Raw genomic sequence first — 26,391 nt, forward strand, 5'->3', positions numbered from 1 at the left:
GCATTTCAGTACTGATAATAATGGAGCAATTCTTTCTGCACTTGCAACCATGCAGGTCACTCTCTATACTTGCAATCATGCAGGTCACTCTCAGCAGTTACAAATTAGCAGTGTCTGTCCTCCTTTTAGCCTTCCAAATACCACTACTGACAGTTTAAAGCAAAGAAAAGTCAGAAAACACAGTTAACTATTCTTATCGGCCATATTGAATTTGTTGCAACGGGCACGCCCAAGAAAATTACATTAATTATTCAACGATTTTCCATTATCCAACACGGCTTCCTAATTCTCACTTCACTTCCTTGTACAACTTCGATATGGGCAGTCTACCAGACTCTCTCCCCGCCACCCCCAAGTCAAAAAGGGGAGGAGTCTGGCTACGCGAGACTAATGCTATGGAGACTGCTACATGGAAGCCATTCAACAGAATACCACAAGTGTACGTTTGCTTGAGCCTAATTAACCACTTGTGATAACTATGTCCCCATAAATATGTTTAAAGCAGATAAACGCCTCCTATGAGGCATTTATGGAATTTGTAAACCTTGGGCTTCACCCTCGGTTTCCAAATTCCATAAACGCCTCGTAGGAGGTGTTTATCCATTATATATTTGTGATGGTTGCTGTGTGGGAATGTCAATTAATGTCCTTAGCAATACCATACTATTTGTGATGATTGCTAGTGTGGGAGAGGTCAGGTGCTTCACATAAAAACTAGTGTCAGCCCATGAGATGAGCTCGTGCCGGATCACGCCACTTAACTACCCTGATGTGATAGTGTCAGCCCATGGGGTGAGCTCATGCAGGCTCACCCCACTTCAAACTAATAGTAGAAATAGACCTGCATTCTGTTTCTTGGTTACCCTGATTTAGTGATCTGAAGAATTAGAGAAAGGACCTGCGAATTAGCTGAACTCAATAATGGGTGGAACTTCATCAACCGAGATAGTGTATAGGGATCGTGAAATAAAGGTAGAAGTGGAGAGTGAACAGAGCAAACAATACAGGAAAATGTTGCAAGTTGACAATCAGTTGGAAAAAATTAGAGAAGAAGTATCGTGTCTAAATCCAGTAATCACAGAAGGAATTAAATCTGGAATTAAATCAAATGATTCTGCAGTTATTGTGAGACATGACGGTAGCACAGACAGAGATGCTATTGTTCAAAATGTCGAAAAGTTTTTTCCTAGTAATCCTTGCAAAAATGAGCTAGTTAAATCAGCTACTAATCTCCTTGAGCTTATCAATGCTACCAGAGGAGTACATGACTTACTGAAGTGGGAAAAGCTAGTAGTTTATAAGAAGGTAAAGGGAAATGTGTATGGATTTGAGCTTCAATATAAAGTAAGGTTCCTGGATGAGCTTAAAGGCAAGGTTCCTGGATTCAGGAGCAATGAAACTACACTCCTGGTGGCATTCAAAAGTGCCTTATATCTTATGGATGAAGATCCACACGATTTTCCTGATGCAGAAGAAGTTGAAGCAATCCAAATGTAAAAGAATTAATTAAGTATTTTTGCAGACAATTTAGTGACTAACATATTCATATTTTTTTAATGATTTATTGGTGTCATTGTAATGATTGCTTTGTATTAACAAATAAATTGAGCTAGTTCATTATTATAGTTTGGACAACCTGAAATTCTTCTAAACGTATAGCACTCTATTTTTGAGGAGCAAAACTTTTGCAGTTTTGTGGATTAGTATCGAACAGTAAAATGAAATCTTTGCAAAACATTCAATTACCAATAAGGGTGTGGTGCTAAAATTGAAATTTATAAAATTTATTTTCATTTAAAAAATTCATTTTTATATATCCACAAAAGTTTTGTTTTATGAAAGTAAAGTGCTATACACTGTAACTGGAATAGGAAACTAGAATTTGCTACATGGATAATGTCTATGATTGGAATGGGTGTAAGCTGTAATGGCTGAATCACACTGCAAAATTATGTTAAGGTAAGGCATTACATGTGCACGTTAACTTGTTAAGACAGGAAGTGGCCATGGTTTATGTAAAGTACAAATAGAAATATTTTTATTCTTATGTTGGGTAAACAGTAATGAATTTTAATTTTAATGACTTTTGATCTCACGCACTAACAACATAGTTCAATATTATAGCCAATCATTAGTGTTAGTTTTCACTTAGTGGGAAGAAAGCACCCATCTATTCCATGACCATGAGTTTCCATTATTTTGTGGGTTTAATTGTCATTTTTGAAGGCTGGAAAATGAAAGTTTGGGCAAAAGAGAAAACCACTGTACAATACTGTATACTAAAAAATTTTGTTTCGTTAAACTTTTGTAAATTTCGTGTTTTTGTTTGCAAAAATTTCAACTACAAAATTTTGTATCTTCAGTGCCACATGGTACAAGCTACATGTTATCATAAAAATTGTAACATAAACAAGACACTGTTGGTACATTGGTCTCACCAAAGCAAAAAAAGCAATAATAGCTTTACAAAACTTTGTCCTGCATATTACCACTGTAGGTATTAAAAGTTGCTTGTTATAGTGCTATTGTTAAATTGTTGATTGCATTCTTCATAGTCTAATTAAGATGTGAGGGTGTTTGGGTGTGGCTGCAAACTGATAGCATGCAGTTGTTAAGGCAACCATACACCATGAAACTTGTTTCATGAAGCATCTTTTATACAGGAGTCAATGGAGCTTGAAACATGTTTCTGAGGTACATGTACATACAATTTGACAGAGGACCAGCAGAGTTCAATATAACCATCTTAAAAATTGTCAACACATTCCTTTGCAAATATAATTTATGATTCGAGGCCACAATATTAGTATTTTCATGAAAAATTCATAAAATTTATGGTCTTTGATGAAAGAGCACCCTATGGCATCACAACAATCTCCCTACCATTATTTCTATTATTAGAACTCACGACCCCAGAAGGGCCAGAACCCCCACATAACATTTACTATTATTACTTAGAACAGACAGCCTCATTATATCTTAATCTTATTCTCCCTCCCAAAAGGCTCCCATAATTAATTATGCTATTATTAGAACTGATAATTCTATTATTAGAACACTGAGACAAGTCAGGCACGTGCAGTCGTGCACACTGCACAGGCAGTCAGGCACTGCCAGGCCAGGAGCTACTGGCCTACTGCTACAGTTGTACTACTAGACGAATGTAGAACATTAAAGGGGCGAGCCTAAGCAAGCCATAGTGTATTATTTATGAGCAAGCAAAGCAATTGTATTCATGTCCATGCAAAATACAAAAAAGTGAAAATTTTGTCCAAGCATGTCATTAGCTAGTCATCTGATCACTATCATCACTTATGAAATCTCTGCAGCAGATGGATAAAGCAAGCATTAATGATCTGTTATAAGCAGTCACTGAACAATTTGTATTTTGAAGAAGTTTGTACTTCTGCTTTGCTAACCTCCCTTGCTGCTAGAGATGACTCAGCAGCAGAAATCATTTGAATGCAGCTTTCTCCATTGCAGCATTCAGCTTATCAGGGTCCTTTGTATCAATGAAACGATTGTATGTCTGCTGTCCCAACCTATCTTGCTGCTACAGAAGTCTTTGAACATCAGTTTAGTCTTGTCTTGTTGACCGTTTACTGCAAATAAGCTCAGACTTGCTGCTAGCCGCCATTTTATTCATTGTGACCACACCCGCTTTCAATGAAGATTAAGCTATTTAACTTTAATAATAGTTAGACGATCCTACTGCCCATACAGACGTTTTCTCGCCTTAGTGGGGTGAGCTCAGGCTCGCCCCAATAATATACTCTGCTAGAGTCTGCTTGACTGCTTCAGCCTTCAGCCATCCCAAGAATTTTAAAAAGGACCAGCCAAGTGGATTAACAATTTCACATAATGGGTGGAACCTCATCAACTGAAATAGTGTACAGGCTGGAACCATTAATCACAACAGGAGCTAAAGCCCAGTTCAAATCAACTGAATCTGCTGTCATTGTGAGATATGACGGTAGCACAAACAACAGAGATGCTATTATTGAAAACATAGAGAAGCTTTTTCTTGACAATCCTTGCAAAGAAGAGCTTCTAAAGACAGCTACAAATATCCTTCAGGCGGTCAAGAATGCCAAGCAAGTACGTGACTTAAATAAGTGGGAAAAAAACAGAAATTTGTACAAAAGTAAAGGAAAAGGTGTATGGAATGGAGCTTCAATATAAAATAAGGTTCCTGGACGAGCTTAGAGGCAAGGTTCCTGGATTAAGGAGCAATGAAATTATACTGCTGGTGGCATTCAAGAGTGCCTTATACCTTATGGATAAAACCCAGATGATTGCTCTGGTGAACAGGAGATTGCAGCAATCAAAATGTAAAAAGAATTCTGTACATTTTGTGATTAGGACAAGTACATGTATGATTCATTTAGGCTTTATTGGTTTCTTTGTAATGATTGGTTTGTATAAGTTAACTTAACAAACAAGAATGAATGAGAACAGATCATGTATTCTGTAAGTATGTAGCCTTTAGCTCTACTTAATTTACAAACACAATCCTATTTTTGTTAATCACACCAGTATCTACTGATGTCAACAGTAGGCCTAGGGATAAAGAATCAAATATAGCGAGAAACTAAAGGGATACCTTCCTTTACTGACTCACCATCACTCTAGAGGTGGAGGTTGCCATTACAAGATGGTTACAGCTGTAAAGTGTCATTTATCATTATTGTGCATGCTCTATGTAGACACACAGACACATGATAAATACCGTACAGAAGGAAATTTTGGAGGGACTAAATTTTGGCGAATTGCTAAATTTTGGATGATTGGCGAATTTTATTTTGGCGAATTTGTGGCCATGTGCTATTGAGCATGTGCATAATGGCTCAAAATGGCAAATTCTTATTTTGGCAAATGGCTATCAAAACGCCAAATTCGCCAAATTTAACTACCTCCAAATTTTCCTTCCGTACGGTATCGTGATAGTTAAAATAACAGTATCACAATCTCCCTAGCTGCACACTATCATCACAATATTGGATCTATAAATACAATTGCCCAGGCCATATACAGTATTTTTAGAAAGTTATAAAATTTCCTAATTTGTTGGGATACACGGGTATGGTAGGATATTGGAAAGGAGGACATGCTAATTGGGAGCAAATTATGGGCAGAATAAACACACATTGTGACTCAACATGAGAGGTGGCTGGTGAGCAAGTACTTTCCATCATTATTTATGAGCTTAAATGTACAGTAGAACATTTATTACTCATTTGTAGTAATTAAAAATGTGTTGTTAATTACTTGTGTATCAAGGTTTCCTTCACGAAGCAATGGACAGTCAGTCATCTCAGGAGAGAGTGGCCTCACTGATACTGAAGTGGGCAATGAGCATAAATACCTACACACACACACACACACATATACAATGTAATCAACCATCAGTCATTACACCAATGTAACATATAAAGCCTGATTAATATACAATATACAGCAAGTAGATGTACATGTACATGCAATGAAGCATACAGTACATTGATTGCATCAAAGAACATGTACATGTACAATCTCAATTAATGAGTAAGAATGCACATCAGATGTACATGTACATTAAGTGTATTAAGCACAGTACATACTTGATAGCAATGGTCTCATCAGCAGGTATCTTGTTCTTGGAAGTGGGTCCATTGCCAACAGTAAAGACAAGAGTCTGTTCCCCTAGTTTCTTACATACCACCAGGTACTCGTGTTGAGTCAGGGAAGATGAGGGGATTGATCTTATACTGACAGCATCAGGTACCTCTGGGACCACTGGAGATAGGAGAGAATAATGAAGATTAAAATAATGTACACGTGTACGGGTCCATTTACATTAGTTTGACCTGATTCCGATCAAAATTAGATTTTTTGAACTTGCTCCAAAATCAGGCCAAAGTCCCTGTACTATAGTACAGGGATTTTAGCAAATTTTGCCAAAAATTAAAAGGAAAGAATTCTTGATTTTCATAATTTTTTCTGATACAAATACATGTCCTTATGTTGTGTAGAAAGTTTGAGCTGATTCTGATCAAGTTTGGATTTTTTACGAATTTTTGAAGTTGCTCCAAAATCTGGCCAAAGCCCCTGTACTATAGTGCAGGCATTTTGGTCAAATTTCGCCAAAAATGAAAAGGAGAGAAATCTCAACTTTTATAATTTTTTTCTCATACACATACATGTACTTATGTTGTGTAGAAAGTTTGACCTGATTCCAATCAAAATTGAATTTTTTATGATTTTTAACGACCTGGGGGCGAAGTCCCCAGGTCGTTCCTATAATTGATTTCACCGTCGCGCTATCTATATATATATATATATATTTGTATGTCCACACTTACATTTCTTCTATACATGTTGCATTGGAGAAATAACAAGCCTTAGCAACCACCCGCCCACACTCCTTTATGTGAGTGGGTGTGGCCACAGCAAACAAAATGGCGGCTTACACATGGGACAAAGTTAAGAGCTTTCTAACAGCAAGAGAGCATAGAGATACTGTCTAAAGACTTCTCTAGAAGCATTATAGGTAGAGAGAACCTCTATAAGTCTTAATAATGACCAAGTTGTACTTGCAAGGTGGTGAAATCAATTATAGGAATATTTTTTACACTGTTACGCTTGTTTAAAGTTGCTCCAAAAGGCCATACTAATATGCATTAGTGCTTTTCAGCTCATGAAGCATACAAGTACATGTATTCTTGAATCTTTCCCAACTCTTGTGCATTGAATATCATTACATGGAACAATGTGAATAGACTCTTAATTGATTCAATAATAATACACATCAGGTCCTTACATTTCCTGAAATACTTGGAAGGGTCTAATACCCAACTGGAAGGACCTCCTTCAAGAACAACAGTCTTACTGGACCCGAGGGTAACCAGTACAAAGTCCTCAGGATCAATGGAGCGCAGTACAGGGTATGCTGCTATGGTAACGGAGGCTTGAAGCTCTAACAATCCGTGGGTGTAGGTAAGGGTCAGTTTGGTATGTCCAGGTTTGATTGAAGTGGCTTTAATGAAGGTACAGGCATCAGGAGGGAGAGATGATAGACCTGAGAATAATCAAGAGAATAATGAAATATGATACACTCAAAACAAACAATAATACATTGTATCTATACGCATAAGTATGAAGGATGTACTGCATTACACGTTTCTAGTGTAAAATTACCCTTTTTCTCCTATTATTCCAAGTCACTCCCTTTACTTGTATTAATCTTATCTGTATATGTATCGTATATTATTACACATATCGCTTTTATGTCCTTTTATATCCCATTTTTATCTCCCCTCCTAATAGCATATATAATAGTGTACAGTCAATTGATCTACATTACATACATGTATGTACTTAATTTCCACTCTTATAAGCTATTACATGTGTACATGTATAATATCAAATATGGATCTCATTCCCCCTAACAATATTAACACAAGCTCCCTCTTCTCTTACTGATGTTGTGATCAATGGATATATTAAAGATGGCTTCATCAGCCAGTGAGTATTGGAATCCCATGAACCGACAGTCATAGAAAGGGAGTGTCATTGGAGGATCATCTAACGTCCTTCCTAGTACTTGTAATGGAAGGTAAAGGGAACCACCGACTTCAATTTCAACCCGTGAAGAAATGAAGGACATCTCAATTGGTGGGACAACGTAGACCTGAGATAAGAGAGGCAATAATAAACAATTGTACATGAACGTATGATGCATCAGAACACATGTGTGTAGTAACAATTGATTGAAGAGATTTTTGACAAAATGCACGACATGTACTATATAGTACAGGGACTTTGACCCAATTTTTGAGTAACTTTAAAATTCATTTAAAAAATTGAACTTTGGTCAGAATTAGCTCAAACTTGCTACACAACATAAGAGCATGTATATGTTTCAGAAAAAAATTATAAAATTGAGAATTCTCTCCTAGCCATTTTTGGCAAAATTCAGCCAAAGACAGGGAATTTGACCCAATTTTTGAGTAACTTTAAAAATTCATTAAAAAATCCAAATTTGGCCAGAATCAGCTCAAACTTTCTACACAACATAAGTACATGTACATGTATCAGAAAAAATATAATAACAATAAATTAGCTCCTTCTAATTTTTGATGAAATATCCTACACTATAGCCCATGCATAACTAGCATTGAATATAGCACTGTGAAAATGGGAGAACACTCAAACTCAAAATACTGCATCATACACACACTACATGTAAGTATAGACTAATACCATATAGCAGGAAATTTTGGAGGGGATTAAATTTGGCAAATTTGGAGTTTTGATAACCATTTGCCAATATAAAACCAACCATTTTGAGCCATTATACACATGCTCAATGGCACTTGACCACTAATTCGCCAAATTAAAATTCGCCAATCACCAAAATTTTGTAATTCGCCAAACTTTAGCTCCTCCAAAATTTCCCACTATACAGTAAATCTAACTTATTACTGCATACATACATACCTTGGCAGTATCATAGTGATCACTGTTCCTAGTATCACTGGCTGTTACATTAGCTTGTCCAATAGTGAATGAGGTAATGAGACCGGAGTTAGACACACCCACCACATCAACGTTATCACTGGTCCACTGATAACTGCCACTCCCTCCAATCACCTATTAATAATATTAATAATAATAATAATAATAATAATAATAATAATAATAAAAGATCAACTTAATACATGGTACATGTATAAGACGGCCATAAATTTGTAAAAATTATTTTCTTGAACCTCCAAAATCCAAACACATTAAATCATCAATAAAAAATTATTAACAAAAAACCACCACACGGCAAGAGACATATATGTACAGTGTACTTGTACATTTGAAACTTAAATCATTAATAAATCTACATTTACATGTGAATAAATGTATGCTTAAATATCTTGAATGTACCTTGAGTTGATGCTTGTACTGGTACTCATTCTTACTGTCCCAGAGGAGTAGCAACACACCAGGCATGACTGTGATTGGATGGAATATCTCAATCAACTGCTTCTTGAACAATGGGACTGGTAATGGATACACCTCATCAGTCTCTGGGTGCTAAGAAATAATATAAATAAATAAATACATGTAAATAAATAAATAAACAAACAAACAAACGAATCAATAAAAACTAACTAATGAAAACTAACAGGTCAGGTAATAATTCTACATGCACATGGATCCCATTGTTATTACATGTACATGTATCAATGATGATGAATATACTTGCCTTCAGTTGGTTTATTGAAGCATTGAGGTAGGTCTTTCCAGGTTCATCAGCAGTGACACTGTGATACGAGCCATTAGCAGTTGAATAATGTATACTGAAATAATCACTGGAGACCTCTGTCACCAACAACACATTCTACAATAATAAAAAATAAAAATACATGAATTATTGTACAATGTATATGCTTTATGCTTTATTGTGTTAAAATATTATTTATTATTATATTAATTATGTACTTTGGTAATTAGAATCTTGTGATTGTTGGTGTCTTTCAAGTTAACAATAAACACGTATTGTTTACCAACTTGAAGAACCCACTGATGACCAGGCAGTACATCTAAATCTACAATGAAAATATAGAAGAGAGAGAGAGAGAGAGAGAGAGAGAGAGAGAGAGAGAGAGAGAGAGAGAGAGAGAGAGAGAAGAGTAATAAGATATAAAAGATTAAAGTACCAATATGATGAGGGAACACAACATGTATATCAGCAGATGGTTTGGCTGCATGTGGAATGTTGAGCATATCTAGAAAAAATCAAGTAAAAATAAAAATATATATTTCCCCCCCTCCTCTTCCTCTCTCTTCTCATACTTTTATCATGGAGTACAATCTCAGTGCTGCCAATGACCATTCCAGTAACTCTTGATGCAGCTCTATCCAGTGATGCTACTGTACTGTTGAGTAATTCAAGGGAATACTGCTCACTGGGCATACTAACAACTAGCAAAGAAAAAACAGAATATTATTAACATAATACAAACAAAAAATTATTAACATTTTACTTTTAGTTGATTATACCCAAATACAATTATAATAACCCCAAAACTTGCATGTACTATAAGCAAATATCTTTATAACTATTATAGGCATGCATATACATCTACAGTGTTACATGTATGCCATTATCAGTACCTTCCACTTTTCCATGCTTTCTTCTCTCCACTCTATAGTCAACATAAGAGTAGGGCATAATGTACACATCAGCTGATGGTAGCAGCATCAGGTTCTCAATCACCAACAGCTTCACTACATCAACAGCTACTGACTAAGAATAGAGACACACAAGTAAGTGGAGAAGGAATGAGGGTGAGAAAGATTGGGAATAAGAAATTACATGTGGCGTCTATAATAGAGTACATGTACATACGTGTACCTTCCATATTTTCTCAGCCAATTTAACACAAACTTTAGCAGTTCCAGTATTAATACCAGAGACCAATACCTCATCACCTTGCTGACCCTATCATGAATTGGTTAATATAGTTACTGTTTATATACAGTACATACAAAATAGAAACTACAGTATAGTGAGAAATTTTGGAGGTACGTACATAGTTAAATTTGGCAAATTGCTAAATTTTGGTAATTGCAAATTTTAGGTCATGTGCCATTGAGCATGAGCAAAATGGCACAAAATGAGAGATTTTATTTTGGCAAATGCCTATTAAATTTGCCAAATTTAATTTCCTCAAAAATTTCCCGCAATGTGATATGTATTATACACTCACTGCTAAACTTCTTACCTCATCTTCAATGGATGATATAATAGGATCAACAGAATAAGAGGAATCCCTAAACTCAACAAATGAAAGGATTGACTCAGGAACAAGCTGTTGACTTTCAGCATCTTCATCCTTGAGCAGTGTCCACTGGAACACATGGCCTCTAACAGTACTGAACATATTGCCTAACATGTTAAATGTGTTGTGTAAAGGTGTAAATAAGGTTACATTACGGCTTTGATTAGCACAACTGTGTACAGTGCAATAAAAGAATGGTATTTTACTACTATTTTTTCACAGTCAGTTAAGCACACCATTGATAATACATGTTCCTATGTCATGTACAAAGTTTGACCTAATTTTTTTGTAGGGATTCTCAATTCTATGGTACAATATTATTATCATAGTGTATGTAAGCTCTGATGTCTGTTCTTAGTGTGGCTGACCTTCATCATCAAAGGCTCTCACTTCAAATTTCTCCGGCTCTTCCTCCAATAACAGTTCCCTGGTTCTCGTTGTTATTTCAATACGGGAAATGGTATCAACGTAGACATCACAGCGTAGAGTCAAACCAGTCACTGCATGCCAACAAAATAAAATATATAGAGTTTTTGATAAAGACAATATGGACCGTCACCGTATGCATACATGTAATTGACAGATTTTGATAACAAATAAAGTAATAAATAGATTACATTACATAAAAGTGTATGGAATAATGGTCCTTACCTTCTTCAGTGGCAATGATGATAGTACTCAGTCTGACAGCATCAGTTGATTGAGGAGTCAGGACTGCTTCCCTTGAACATTTAAGACCTTTAAAATGACCCAATATACATGCAATTAATTTAAATGCCAATTCAACACCACAGAATAATTACAAACTAATATATTATTATTATTATTAATGCTGAATAATAATAATAATACAACTCACCTGTCTTTGATACCATATACACAGGGTGAACACTAGCAACATCAGGTTTAGTACTAATCCTATTAAAAGAGAGGCAATGACTCAATGATACGGAATGTTATGCATACAGATAAACTCACCAATTAAAACAGCCATAGTCTGACTTTAAAGTGAAGTTAGATTTCACTCCAGAAGGTGGAACACGAGGCAAGAGGACACGAGGTACATTGAGTGTGTACTGTTTGGAGGCTCCTGTGTCAATGAAGCTAAGGACTAGGAGCAAAGAGAGGAGAAGGAGAGGAAGAATAGTACAGTTCCTTCCCGCCATTTTAATGCAACACGTGGTTAGTAAAACCCCGCCCTAAAACCCGCCCCTAGCACTTTAAATAAATTAAAATTTTTAATAAAAATTAATAATAATCTTGAAAATTGATTAGCACTTAAGCAGCTTAGCACATTATGTGCATATGTGCATAACTTGTACAGCATGTGTTTCAGTCTGTTCAGACACTTTCATTAATGAACTGGGTACTATATAATCATCATATAACACAGTTATCACCTGTCCATGGGTTTGGCATTGTTCTCTTGTTCACACTTGTCAATAAATTAGATCATAATTGTACTCAAACTATGTATTAACATGTCTAATTAAAGCTTGGTTTGAGTATATAAGGAGAGAGAGCACTGAGTCCTGCATTATTTGCTCAAAGCTTGCCATACACTTGAAATCAAAAGTTCCTAAAATGAAGACTACTGCCTTTGCTTTTGTACTCATGTTTGCAGTTCTTGTTGGACTCTCTCATGCTGCATCTGAACCAGTATCTTGTCGATATCCACCACCCAATTATGGTCACATGTACACACCACTCCAAGATGGCTATGAGCATAATGCTAGAGTTACTGTTGGTGAACCACCAATGAAGGTTTATGTTTGCTACAATGGCCAGTGGTTTGATTAAAATTTTGCAAGTAAGTGTAATAATTTTTTCAACTTTTTAAAAAATAATCAAATATTATACTTTATCTTATCATAGGTCCAAAAGAAAGAAAATGAACACTATCATACTTAACTGTAGTGTAGATATAATTTCATTTTGCTGCCCTTTTTATTTTGAAATAATTTCTTAAAAAAATCAACTGAAAATAAATCAACCACGCAAGTATTATTATTAATGACAAGCATAATGCATCATGAGCTAATACAAATGCTATTGCATTATAGTACATCTTTCATTAGCTGGATGATGTGATGCTGTTTACTATTTTTATTCAACTACAAGTATTGCAATATTCACATCAACATAATCATTGACGGTAACAACAGTAACACTGTAAACCATTAGCTACCATGCATACGTAATCAAGTTACAGACAAAAACATTTTCCAATAATAAACACCTGATCTCAGGACCTTTCTGTGTTCACAGCCATGTTAACATATGTACCAGTCTGCATTAATACAAGACATGAACATAATGAAAATGGAAATTACTACATAAGCACAGTGTTAACCCACGTGTCAACACGTGGTAGACTATATTATAATTAATTGATTCACATGACAAAACCGCACCCATTTAAAATGTACCCCTCTACTTTAGTTGTTATTATCCTTGTTAGCTCCTTTCTTGTAGTTGAGACTGATGCTATATCTTTTGGAGACTTAAAAAGGAAGATAGATCAAGGAGTAGGCTTTGCTAATGAGCTGCTCGGAGAAAGTGGCGAAGTGAGTGCATAGTTCAGGCTGACTGCACAGCATTTTAATATTATGTATGTATATATATATTTTCAGATACCAAGAGGTACTGGTGGCTGTGTTGTTAAATGGAATATACAGGGCACATTACGTGGATTGAAGTGGAAGTGGGTATGTACATGTCGTGATACATGTACAGGAATTGTTGAAGTTCAAACTAAATACAGTCGTGATGGCTCACTGGAGCACTGTCTTACTCATTTGTTCCAGAGACTTGGAAAGGAACTCTAATTTCTGTTATACCAATTTACTCCTTATTCATTTATCTACTTGATTTTGTTTCCAAATAGTTAGTTGCTCTTTGTAGTTAGTTATAGTTAGCTCGAATTTTGTTTAACCTTTTAAAAGATACATTTTTAGAGTGGATTAGAAAGAGAGAATAGAGTAAGAGGAAAGCAAGGTAGGGGTGAATGTAGGCTAGGCAAATTATTCTAGCATAATTTGGAGCATAATAAGGCACTGGCATAATTGGAGCATAATGAATCAAAAATTTCTGGCAATTCAAGATGGCAGGTAGTACAAGTACTAGTACAACAACCCAAGTTACCCAACTGCTTAGTGCCCACCCATGCAAGCATGTCAAGTCCATTGACTTAGACTATTCTATTTTCTAGTGACTCAAACTCACTGCACTCACTGGGAACATTTTCAGATTCTGGCATTATTCCAATATTATTCTTATTACAATAATAACAGATGCATGTACATGTACATGACTATATGTAACTTGATAGTTAATATTTGAGTAAAGCTTAAAATATGAGCATAAAATGAGCATAATTGGATTCATTTCAAAACATGATAGGGTGGAATTTAGGACAGTGCCTGAAAGCATAATTGACACCAGAGATTGCATCATGTATCCACCTTTCATCTACCATGTATTTACTTGTATTTTAATTTTTTAACATTGTATGTACTTTTACTAACACCATTTACTTTCATGTATTTACTTGTATTTTGCTATGAACTTATCACAACATAAACTGGTTAAATAACTGTACTAAATATGGTAACTTTTATTTTAAAAAAGAGTAAGTGTTTAATGAGGCATGAATTATGAATAGTCAATAGTGACTGAACCGTAGTTTAATGCTAGTTATTAGGGTTAGTTGACTAATAATAACATTAATAACTATTAATAGTAGATACAAGAGCAATATTTCATATACTGCTGTCGCTAATCATATATCTACATTTATCTACTTTTTCAGCACTTTCTCGTGTACATGAGTATCATGTATATATGTGCAATGTGTGATTGACACATAATTTGCCTAGCCCTAGGCATAGATATAGAGTAAATGAAAGTGACTTCATTTACTTTTGTTTACTCTAATATCTATGCCCTAGATAAATGTAGTTTCACCTGCTCCTTTGCTACCAGGTAGCAAAAAGGTGGGGCGAGACTAGGGTGAACCGAATGCTACTTGAGTATCAGTCCTAAATGGGTTGGATTGACAATTTGCGACACTTCTGGAATCAAAACCTTTGACTTTACATTTTCAAATGCATCATTTCAGTATTGCACATAGTGTATGTATACGCAGGTCACAGGATCATTATACTGATTTCAGAAAATAATATTATCATTATAAAAAACTTCAAATTTTTTTAAACAATGCTGTAAGACAATGTTCCAGTGCTCCATCTCGACTTTGCTTAGTATGTACTTCAGTGATACCAGTTTTAGTGTCATAGCAGGTGCCTATCCACATCCATTCAAAACCACGTCTTGTGCCCTGTATGTTCCACTTTATTGGACTTTTTCCATCTCCTCGCTGTATCTGGAGTGATTGATTAGTATATCAAGTATACATGGTGATCTTTACTTCTCCGTTTTCTCCTAGTAGTTTATTAGCAACTTTAACCCCTTTTTGTAACATGTCAAGCACATCATCAAAATTGACCGTGTTGTGTTTTTCCTTTTCTATAAAATTGAGGTTTATATATTAGCATAAGGAGCATGGATTAATACTTTTTTGATCATTTGAAAAAACTTCTTCTTTATGATGACCATCAAAAATGCCAGCATTACTATTAACATGACTGTGTAGTCTATGTACTACCAAAAATTTAAAGTTAACATGAACAGATTCAATATATATATACAGTAAAAATTCGACTCACTTTCTTCATTTAACTTGTCAGCAACAGCAATCTCATCTATAGAACGTATTGCTTTACTCAATGATTCCCATGTAGCGCCTCCTTTTTGATCAACATTGTCGAATCTACTGAGCCATTTAGACAAGCACTCAGTCAAGCACCTGGGAATATCACCAATATGGGTCTTCTCTATTGTATCTAATGTGGTTTTTAGTAGGCCTAGCTTTAGACCAAGGTCAAACCATCTTACATATGGGAAACCACATCTCTTAAGAACATCAACAACATCAATCAGTTGGCTTGGATCTGAGGAAGGTAAAGTGTAAAAGAAGTGGAGCAGCCGCAGAGGGGACTGACTTAATTTTGCAACATACATCAATATTAAGATAGATAATAGAATATAAGTAAAATCCATAGATTACCAATAGAATTATCTGCTGAAGACCTGGAAACCAAAGCTGAAGTTATAGCACAAAGTAGGAGTACTAAAGTTTTCATGTCCAATCACCACAAGTGGGTGGACCAATAGAATCTTTGAACACACCCAAGCAACATGGTCATGGAGTTAGAAGAGTTAACTTTGGAAGTGAAGAAAGTGGACGACTCCCTGACTCGTCTGGAACAAAAAATAGCCAATCTACAGCAAGAGAAGATAAAACTGGAGGATAGGAAGAACCTCCTGGTATCTCAAATAGAATCCCTCCACGAACTGAGATCAATGCAAGACAAAGCATCAGATTGGGAAACAATGACCTTCCCTTGGTCCCAGATACTATTAACAACACTGAACTCTGTCTTTAAGATAGAGTCTTTCCGTCCGCTACAGCTCCCCTGTATTAATGCCTTGATGTCAAAAAGAGATGTCATGCTTATAATGCCAACTGGTGGAGGAAAGAGTCTCTGCTATCAATTACCAGCTGTCATCAGTGGTGGGTTTGCTCTAGTTATATCTCCACTGGTTTCGCTAATGGAGGATCAACTAATGTCAGTCAAACGGTTGGGCATCAACTGTGCAATGATAAACAGCAGCAGTCCCCAAGCACATGTAAAGAAAGTTCACTCTAGCATGATCGACAAGTCAGACAGGAGTCTCAAACTAGTTTACGTGACGCCGGAGAAGATTGCAAAAAGTAAAGTATTTATGTCTAAGTTGGACAAAGCCTATGGGTTAGGCCGTCTCTCAATCATCGTCATTGATGAAGTCCATTGTGCCAGTCAATGGGGCCATGACTTCAGACCTGACTATAAAGTACTCGGAATACTCAAAAGACAGTTTCCAAATTCTCCACTCCTTGGTCTCACAGCTACAGCAACATCAAAAGTATTTAGCGACTGCAAGAACATCCTCAACTTGCGCTCTTGTCTCATTTTTAAAGCATCATACAATCGGCCTAATCTGTTTTATGAAGTACACAACAAAATATCGTCTCAGAAGGAACAGGTTGACACAATGATTCAACTGATTAATAGTCGATTTAAGGATCAGAGCGGAATCGTGTACTGTTTCAGTCAGAAAGACGCAGAGCAGGTTTCTATTGCTCTACAAACTGGCAGCATTTCTGCTACTTGTTATCATGGAGGCATGGATGCTGGAGATAGGACTAAGGCACATACTGAATGGTATGATGGAAAAATACAAGTAAGTCTTAGCAGTATTGTACTAGAACTCACAAGCCATAGTAGTTTGTAATTACCTTAATTTTAAAAGAACGCATGCATATTATGTATTAGAAAAATGGAGAGTAACATAAAAACACTAGTGTAGTATCATGTAATCCATATTTAATATCACATCTGCTCTGCTTGCAGGTTATTGTCGCAACCGTTGCCTTTGGCATGGGTATAGACAAGAGTAATGTGAGATTCATAATGCATCATTCTATTAGTAAGTCAATGGAGAACTACTATCAGGAGAGTGGTAGGGCTGGTAGAGATGGCCAGCCAGCAACTTGCATATTATACTACAAACTTGCTGACGTTTTCAGGTAAGAATGAGACACATTGTCTTATTATTTATTCATTTTTTAATATATAGACAGAGCACAATGTCATCTAAGGACTTCACTAGTGTGGCTAATCTCTATCCAATGGTCCAGTACTGTATTGATGCTGTCCAGTGTCGGAGAGCTTTAATTGCCAAGCACTTTGGAGAAACATGGAAGCAATCTGATTGCAATGAAATGTGTGATACGTGCAAAGTCAAGTCTAGAAGGAGCAATGATATTGTGACTGAGGATGTGTCTAATATCTGTTTGGGTTTCATTGAGGTTCTTGGTAACAGTTCAAAGCGTCTAACAGGACATATGCTAGTCGATAAATGGAAGAGCTCTTCTATTGCTAGTACTCAGTTCTCTAGTGGCAATAAGCCAGGTATAGATAAGCTTGAGAGAGTACTGTCCCACTGTTTGTTGACTAACATCTTAAAGGAGTCGTTTCACTACACCTCTTATAACACCATTAGTTATATTGTGCCTGATAAAAAAGCAGCTGCAGTGAAAACTGGAAAAATGACCGTTAACATTGAGAGATTAAATAGATTTCCATTATATGATAGTTCATCGTCAGTTATTCAATCAACGAGTAGTCCAGCAACCAGTGGTCAATCAAAAGTGAAGCCATCAACTAGCAGCAGCTCATCTTCACTTTACACTCCAGCATCATCCATCAAACAATCCTCAACCAGCACACCAGTAGCAACCACACCAGTAACAACTAAACCAGTAACAACTACACCAGTAACAACTAAACCAGTGATCAATAAATCAGCAAGTACAACCAGTATGCACTTATCAGTCAGCAAACCATTGCTTACACCTGTTACTCCAATCATTAATTCATCACTTAGCACTAAGCCATCAGCCAATACACCTAAGACTAGTAAACCATTGAGGAGTAAAGGTTAGTGCATGCATGTCTTGACATTATATTATTTTCATCATTCCTTAGAAGCAGGTGTTAGAAAGAGAAAAAGAGCTAGTATGTCTAAAACCTTTTTTGCAGACTCTGATGATGATATTGATGACTTTGAGACACCAAAGAAGTCTAATGTGCTTAGTCTAAGGAAAAGAAAGGATAAAGGGAAAGGCAGACTATCTTTTCCAGCCTCTGTCTCTGATGATGTAATTTGCATTGACAGTGACTCTGATTAGTGTCATCATTCATAATAGTTATGAGTTGATTCTCTTACAAACATTGCCTCAAGTTTAGACTATATGTTCACATTATTATATTGCTAAAGGTGCTGTATCCAATAAATATTTTACTTTTGCAAATGGGCGGATTTATTTAATTTGATAACAGTATTCACAGTTTAGTCTAAAAGTTCATGAACTATTGCTATTGATGCCTGATTGAATTACAGTAAAAATATGGTATTCATAAGGGTTTGTTGTGGATATATTACATGTGCAGCTATTTACTGACTCCTTTCCTGTTTACAGCAAAAAAACTAGTTGATTCCTCTCCATTTCAACAAAGATGAAGAAACTTTTGCTAGCATTGACCGTGATTGGTAAGTAGTAATAGACTTTAAGAATAGAAAATAGGGGAGCTTCATGCACACAGAGTTTAGCCACTTCAATTTCCATTTTAAATGTAATGCATATTCCTCATTATTAGGGTACTTACAGTGTTCTTTTGCTCATTATGGGACGGAATTTTTCATTGGAGCAATGAGAAACTTCCGTGAACAGACAGAAGACTTCTTATTGTATATTGCAACCCCCTCTCTCTCTTCAGTTTCTTATACAGTTGCAAACAATACTGGTATAATCACTAGCGGAGTAGTTTCAAAGGAATCTCCTGCTATTGTAGAATTACCCATTGCTCTTGTTACTAATGATGATGAGTATGCCAGTCGGTTCAATGGTGTGTATCTTAATGCCACTAATGGAGGAGAGCTCTCTGTCATTGTTGTTAATCATCGTCCTTATACTCTAGGGGACTATTTAGCCTATCCTTATCATGACTTTCAAGTCTCTCAATACCAGTATTATGCTGTATCAACAGAGTTTGAAGGTGATAACATTTTATTAAGTGAAATTCTTCTAGTTGGGAACGAGAATAATACAACTGTCACTATTATCCCAACTCAGACTATAATGGTTCCCATGGACTTTCAAAATGCCACAAGTGAGAGTATAACAATTGCTGCTGGGTCCGTGTACACATTCACAATTCATAGACTGCAAACCTTCCTTTTTGGAATTCCAGAACTTGACATGAGTGGTACTAGTATTGTATCTGATAAACCTCTTACAGTACTCAGTGGTCATGAATGTGTCTATATTCCTTCAACAGAGTGTTGCTGTGATCACATCATTGAACAGATACCTCCTACAATAACATGGGGAAAAAATTTCCTCCTAACTCCTTTTGCTGAGCGGATCAACGGCCCATTCTACAAGATCATAGCAGCTGAAAGTCAAACCACATTCACATACACTTGTGCTTTTAATGACAGCATATTCAGCAACACTTCATATCTAACACTTGCTGGTGATTTTATTACTCTCAGTTCTAATGCAAGCTCATACTGTTTCATTCACTCAGACAAACCAATTCTAGTGACAAAACTGGGTCCAGGTCGAGATCCTGTCAGCTCCATTGGTGACCCAGTCGTATCATTAATCACTCCAATCGAACAATACCAGAATAATACAGCAATATTAATTCCATCATTTTCTCTCATCTCCAATAGCTATATTAATATTGCTACTAGAACAATAGGTCCAGTGTACATTGATGGTCAGGAAGCAGAAGATGTGACTTGGGAGAATATCTATAACAGCAATAGCGCCATTGTTGGCTATGGGACGCAAATCTTTTTCAACAGCAGCCTCAACTCAACTACTTATGTCATCTCAATGCAGTCCACTTTTGGTACAATGGTGTATGGATTTGGACATTCTCATGGCTATACCTTTAGTGCTACGACATATTTTAATACACTAGTTCAAAGTAAGCACATTTATAACATCTTACAATTTAGATCTATTTGTATATTTTATAGATCCTTTACAGTTAGAGCCATGGTATGGTAATATGTTGGGAGGAGTTCCAATTATGGTATCAGGCCCTACCTTTGGGAAACCAACTGATGACATTAAACTTTCATTGGATAACGTTGAAGTTGTTTGCAGTCATCTCAATGCTAAAAAGGCATTATGTGTCACTCCTTTTCTCAATAAAACAGGAAAGGTAAATGCTGAACTTACTGTCCAATCGATCAAACACAAAAGGACAGCTATATACTATTCTAGTAAGCTAAATTGTGTACTATAGTCATTGTTATTACCCTATACATATTTTATACAATGTAGTTCCATCTGAAGATGACGTTAAAGTTGATGTTCCCAATACAGCAACAGTTTTCAAAGTTGGAAACACTCTCAATATTTTATGGGAACCAACTTCTTTGTCAGGTGATGCCAACTCTAAGGTTGATATTAGTATGCATGAGGTGTCTAATACGTCTAATGGTACTTTCGTGCATAATCAACTCATTGTTCTAGCTACTAATATAGCCAACAGTGGTCATGCAACTGTTAATATATCAACTACACAGCTACTCTCTGCCCTTAGCTCAGTCAGTGCAGTCAATATTTTTGTAAAACTTAGAAAAGATGTGCAACAACCTGCTGTTATTGATACCGTACTTAATAAAATTGGACTCTGGTCAAGAAAGCTGCATGTGTCTTTTAATGAAACACTGTCTGCAATACTTTACCAAAAGTGCCTCAACTGGGCTAGTAACGAGCCAGCTACTATTGGCCCAGTTCTTCTTGCTAGTGTGACAGCTACAGCTCCTTGTCCCCCTACAGTTGAACAGGCAACCCCTGAGCTCAGCCCAGGTCTCATAGAAGATACTAACAAGAAATCCATTGACACATTTCATTCTGGTGCATCAAGATGTTTTAGACAAAGAACAGCTACAAAGTAAATATTAATTAAGTAATATGATAGCATTATAATGTCTATCTCTTTTAGTATTGGAGCTGGTAATCAGTGTTGCTATCGTGCTAGTGGTACTCTGATAGTAGGGTCCCCTAATGGTGGTAGTGTTGATAAGGTAGCACCAACTGGATCAGGGCTAGACTACATAAGCAATGTGTATGGACACTTTACTGAGGATGTACTTCCTTACATTTACTGCTGCACTGGTATGAAGCGTAACTGCACCAAGTATTATGAGAGAAGAACATCAGATGATGGAACAAGTTATGTAGATCCTACTCCACCTGGTAAGATTAGATATATGCAATTGACTGATATCAAAATATTCTTTTAGGAGGAGGAGTAGGCGATCCTCATATCATAACACTTGACCTTTATAAATATACTTTCAATGGAAAGGGTGAGTTTATACTCATTGAGACTGAAGACCAGTCCTTCGCACTACAAGGAAGAATGGAGGAATCAGTTGAGACAAATGGTACAACTGTACGTGGAACTGTCTTCACAGCAATAGTAGCAAAACAGGAAGAGTCTGACATAGTGCAGTTTGAAATACAAGATGGTGTCCTAGTTGCACTGGTCAATGGCAAGCTGTCGGATTTTAGTGAATTAAAGACACAAGAATTCAGAAATGTTGTTATATATAATTCTGACAGTAGTAACAGCACATTCAGTGCATACTTCATTAATAATCGGGTTTACATTAAAGTTCAGGAAATGAATGGTTTTATAGCAGCTCTAACTGTCACAGTACCCAGTCAATACAGAGGACTCACTCGTGGTTTAATGGGTAACTATAATGGTAATGACACTGATGATCTTATACCAAGAGGATTGAATCAGTCTCTTCCACTCAATTCATCATTACAAACTATACACGAGGACTTTGGAATGACATGTTAGTTAAAAATATTTTCCATTAACTCGATCAAATCTTTTATTATAGGGATTATTAAAAATGCTAGGGATAGTTTGTTTAGCTATTCATTTTCTAAAACTCTGGAAACATATTATGATCCGTCATACACCCCTACATATGAGGCTGTGTTCACTGATCCTAGTCTGGAGCAGGAAGCAATCAGGATTTGTGGTAATGATGAGTTTTGTAAGTTTGACATAGCTGCCACTGGGAGAGTTGAAATAGGAGAAGCTACATTCAATGGTGGACAAGCAATTGAACAACTAGTGAACCTCTCCAAACCAAGTAAATCATTAATCCACATTATTATTGTACATTCAATGTATAATAATTAGTCATTTGTGTCCCACCTTGTGCTCACGGTGCATGTGTTGATACTAATGTGTGTGCTTGTGGTGAAGGATATGAAGGAACTACTTGTAACATTACAGGTTAGTAACTAACTACCACAGCTGTCATTAAATAAAAATCATTTATCATTAATTTTGTTATTGAAAGTGACCAGACCTTGCACTGAGAATCCATGCAATGATGGCTCCTGTCAATATCATGCTGGTACTTATATTTGTACATGTTTATCTGGATTAACTGGTGAATTCTGTGAAGAAACAAGTAAGATCAAAATTGCTTTAATAATTATACCATTAATAATGTCATAGTTAATACTAGTCCGCCTGGGCCTGAAACTAGTGGTGATGTTGGCTTAGTTGTTGCATTAGCCATTGGGATTGGACTTCCGTTAATAATACTCATACTAAGTGTTGTTATTGTGGTTCTGGTTCTTGTAAAATGTGGAATACTTCCAAGTTTGGCAAAACGTGAGAAAAGTGAAAATACTTATGATGAACCTAACAATTTCAATGATGATATCTATGAAGATATAAATGACATTTGAAAGGTTTTTTGCTGTTAAAACTTGCTGACTATATATATCTAAGTTTTAAACTATAAAATCTATATATATTTGCTTTTTTTAGTTATTTTGCTTTTTTTAGCTGTTAGCTTGCATTATAATATTATGTACTCTTGCACATACCAAAGTTGCTTGGATGATAATAAGTATAACATTATAATTTATGATGCATTGAGCAGACTGATGCACATGCCAGACAATGTGTATACATATAATCATTAGTTAATGTACTTAAACGTGAACATAATTATTATACCCACTTAGCTCTACACTACTGAATTACAAATTATGCTTCTTGTATTTAAAAATTAAATAAAGTGGGTATTCTAGTCTACGTTTAATAGAAGCACCACTTCAATACCACCTGTCTTATAATGTACTTTATAAGTTTTGCATGAAAATTATCTAGATTGATCCGCATTATAATTTTAACTATTAAAAATAAAAAACCAGCACTACAATGATGATAAATCTTATATAAATGGTTTCTTTTAAAAAATATATTGAATAAAGAATAATGGCAAAATGAGGTAAAGTACAACAAGACAATGTTCAATAATATGCATCTTTCTTTTCCTGAACCTGAAATGACACATCATAATGCACAAGTATATATTACAGTTTCACTTTACCTGCTGACATTAGTACCAATGACCATGGCGACACGTATAGGTCCTTATTGGTGGCTCACCAACAGAGACCCTGGCACCAAACTGGTATCCGTTCTGCTTTGGTGTGTAACTCAGTCCACCAGTGTAGGGTGGGCCTGAGCATGATACTCCTCCTGGTACACCCATCTGAGCATAGGAGAGCCCAACCAGGACAGCAAACAAGAGAACAAAAGCAAAGGAAGCAGTCTTCATTTTAAAAATTTAATAATCTCCAAAGAGCAGCACTGAATGCAATGTAGGATTGCTTTCTCTCCTTATATACTGAAGTCAAGCTCTAATGAGACATGTTAATAGATAGTTTGAGTACAATTATGATCTAGTTTATAGACAAGTGTGAACAAGCCAAGCCCTGAACAATAATTAGCTACAGCACACAAGCAGCATGATATCACAGTCTGGCACAAGATGAACAATGTGTGTACATATTACATAATAATGCTAAATATTTGTGACTATAAACATAATTAATTATCAAATTATAGACTGAAATCAATTTGAATAATGAAACGCTAATTTTATAAAACATCTTGTTCATGTAATGTTGTTTCCGAGAGAATAAATTTCAACATCTTTGATCTTGACCGCCATAGACTTGACTCTTCACAATTGGGCCTGCCAAAAAGAAAGTGAGAATTAAAGTATCTGATTGGCAGGTAGTGTTTAAAACTACAACAATATCGACACTAGTATCATTATTAACAATACTAATAATATTGATAATTATTATACAATGCCCAAAGGAAATGCAATTGTTGGACGGAATACGGCAGTTCATTTCATATTAGGAATTAGTTATGGATGACAAGTAGTGAGGGTATATTGTAGGTTGAAGGTGTCAGTTACTTACATAGACTGACATTATTACTGAAGAGAAATTTGAGGTTTGGCTTCAAAAAAAAATCATTTCAATGAACAGAGAATATTGTGACCTCCTTCTGTCATGTAGGAACAATTTGACACCGTCAGGGGATGAAAAAGCTTCTTCATAAAGCAGATGAAGTATAAGAACATAATTTTTAAATCTTGCAGAGAGAAGTTTTGACTAGGCTGTGACACATAAATTGTAAAAAAAGAAGAGACCCAAAGAATTGTGTGACCTCCTTCTGTCATGTAGGGACAATTTGACACCGTCAGGTGATGAAAAAGCTTTTTCATAAAGCAGATGAAGTATAAGAACATAATTTTAACATCTTGCAGAGAGAAGTTTTTACTAGGCTGTGAAACATAAATTGTAAAAAAGAAGAGACCCAAAAATTTTCTGAAAGTTTTCTATAGTGTGAAGATGATGAACTTGATTCTTAAAAATAATATGGTCCAATAGAGAGTGGGGTGTGCATAAAACTTGAGCAACTTTTCATGCAGGCTTATCATGTAGCTAACATAAATATTAATGAAGGACATCGTCACCAACACTTCAATTGCTATTTTACCATAACGTGCGTGAGCTGCAGTCATGAATGGTGCTTCAGATGCCATGCCTATTGGCACAAGGACATTAGTTGCAAAAAATTTCAGAAAGGAGACAAATGGCCCCGCTCCAGCTGAAACAGATCCTCTGAACTTCTTTATCTTAGCCATTATAAATAAGTGGAAAAAAAATTGATGTAGTTGAGCACATTTTGCATAAAGTAAAGAGACTCTTAACTTTCTTCAACACGTTGCTAGTCTGGAGATGCAAATCACATAATTTCTAATGTTGAGTATTAACTGCAAGTGGACTCTCTCATTAAGAGATGGTCGCATATATTATTAATAAAACATATATCCAGTTAAAAATGACTTGTACCTTAATAATATCTTAAATGTATTTGATACTTTATCTCATCCAGAAGTTGATGCAATTATCCAAAGCTTTAAAAATTCGTTATAATTTGTGTAATTTTGTTTTTTTCTTATGAAAAAGAGAAAATATGGTGCACCATTTCCTCTTCCATTGCAGCAATGCTAATAAAATTAATTCTGTGTGCTATGCATTTCGAGAGGCCACGGTTTGATCAGCATAATAGCAATAAAAATTGATGCAACATAGCATAATAACATTGAAACTATAATATGCAAAGCTAGTCTGGACTCAAGGCAAAAAAGAGAATATGATACCTCTTCCAAAATGATAAGCACTTATGGTCGTTTGTGTAAGAAAAACAACACCACAGTAGAGGAGGCATGAAAACTATTATTATTATCATTATCATTATTAGTCCAGACACGTCTTACATGGTCTGAATGACTTTTTGAAGAAACTATCTGTTCTTTTTGACTAAGTTTTTTCTTATGAAAAAGAGAAAATATGGTGCACCACCTCCTCTTCCATTGCAGCAATGCTAATAAAATTAATTCTGTGTGCTATGCATTTCGAGAGGCCACAGTTCGATCAGCATAATAGCAATAAAAATTGATGCAACATAGCATA

General features: G+C 35.8%; 5 protein-coding genes and 2 long non-coding RNA genes across 7 annotated transcripts; 4 read left to right on the forward strand and 3 right to left on the reverse strand.

The window, feature by feature from the left end:
- Positions 1-5,059: 5,059 nt before the first annotated feature.
- Positions 5,060-12,012, reverse strand: LOC105312262 (nuclear pore membrane glycoprotein 210-like). The gene is made up of 18 exons (XM_019994937.1): positions 11,796-12,012; positions 11,677-11,735; positions 11,469-11,555; positions 11,186-11,317; positions 10,761-10,924; positions 10,391-10,477; positions 10,150-10,282; positions 9,829-9,957; positions 9,693-9,761; positions 9,475-9,581; positions 9,239-9,373; positions 8,917-9,066; positions 8,479-8,631; positions 7,459-7,669; positions 6,800-7,057; positions 5,601-5,775; positions 5,269-5,365; positions 5,060-5,110 (listed from the first exon to the last, which is right to left on the reverse strand). The coding sequence occupies exons 1-18, from the start codon at positions 11,981-11,983 to the stop codon at positions 5,060-5,062; spliced, it is 2,385 nt and encodes a 794-aa protein (XP_019850496.1). The 5' UTR covers positions 11,984-12,012.
- Positions 12,013-12,354: 342 nt separating this feature from the next.
- Positions 12,355-12,795, forward strand: LOC109581125 (uncharacterized). The gene is made up of 2 exons (XR_002184522.1): positions 12,355-12,627; positions 12,693-12,795. It is a non-coding gene; the product is annotated as an uncharacterized LOC109581125 (long non-coding RNA).
- A 427-nt stretch (positions 12,796-13,222) lies between these two features.
- LOC109581126 (uncharacterized) lies at positions 13,223-13,791 on the forward strand. Its single transcript, XM_019994942.1, has 2 exons — positions 13,223-13,384; positions 13,451-13,791. The coding sequence occupies exons 1-2, from the start codon at positions 13,241-13,243 to the stop codon at positions 13,643-13,645; spliced, it is 339 nt and encodes a 112-aa protein (XP_019850501.1). The 5' UTR covers positions 13,223-13,240; the 3' UTR covers positions 13,646-13,791.
- A 1,200-nt stretch (positions 13,792-14,991) lies between these two features.
- LOC109581114 (uncharacterized) lies at positions 14,992-16,055 on the reverse strand. The gene is made up of 5 exons (XM_019994903.1): positions 15,946-16,055; positions 15,545-15,829; positions 15,393-15,479; positions 15,247-15,344; positions 14,992-15,201 (listed from the first exon to the last, which is right to left on the reverse strand). Exons 1-5 carry the CDS (start codon positions 16,019-16,021, stop codon positions 15,019-15,021), a joined length of 729 nt encoding a protein of 242 aa, XP_019850462.1. The 5' UTR covers positions 16,022-16,055; the 3' UTR covers positions 14,992-15,018.
- Positions 16,056-16,057: 2 nt separating this feature from the next.
- On the forward strand, positions 16,058-18,779 carry LOC100635433 (ATP-dependent DNA helicase Q1-like). The gene is made up of 4 exons (XM_003385496.2): positions 16,058-17,162; positions 17,333-17,508; positions 17,559-18,421; positions 18,470-18,779. Exons 1-4 carry the CDS (start codon positions 16,077-16,079, stop codon positions 18,670-18,672), a joined length of 2,328 nt encoding a protein of 775 aa, XP_003385544.1. The 5' UTR covers positions 16,058-16,076; the 3' UTR covers positions 18,673-18,779.
- A 164-nt stretch (positions 18,780-18,943) lies between these two features.
- Positions 18,944-23,414, forward strand: LOC105312263 (sushi domain-containing protein 2-like). Its single transcript, XM_011404770.2, has 10 exons — positions 18,944-19,034; positions 19,142-20,482; positions 20,535-20,783; positions 20,845-21,460; positions 21,512-21,765; positions 21,813-22,376; positions 22,425-22,682; positions 22,733-22,828; positions 22,896-23,009; positions 23,057-23,414. The coding sequence occupies exons 1-10, from the start codon at positions 19,001-19,003 to the stop codon at positions 23,290-23,292; spliced, it is 3,762 nt and encodes a 1,253-aa protein (XP_011403072.1). The 5' UTR covers positions 18,944-19,000; the 3' UTR covers positions 23,293-23,414.
- A 363-nt stretch (positions 23,415-23,777) lies between these two features.
- On the reverse strand, positions 23,778-25,710 carry LOC109581115 (uncharacterized). Its single transcript, XR_002184521.1, has 3 exons — positions 24,829-25,710; positions 23,943-24,593; positions 23,778-23,892 (listed from the first exon to the last, which is right to left on the reverse strand). It is a non-coding gene; the product is annotated as an uncharacterized LOC109581115 (long non-coding RNA).
- Between the last annotated feature and the right edge of the window lie 681 nt (positions 25,711-26,391).

Source organism: Amphimedon queenslandica, unplaced genomic scaffold (assembly GCF_000090795.2).
Source record: "Amphimedon queenslandica unplaced genomic scaffold, v1.1 AMPQUscaffold_13460, whole genome shotgun sequence".
In the NCBI taxonomy this organism is placed as follows: domain Eukaryota; kingdom Metazoa; phylum Porifera; class Demospongiae; order Haplosclerida; family Niphatidae; genus Amphimedon; species Amphimedon queenslandica.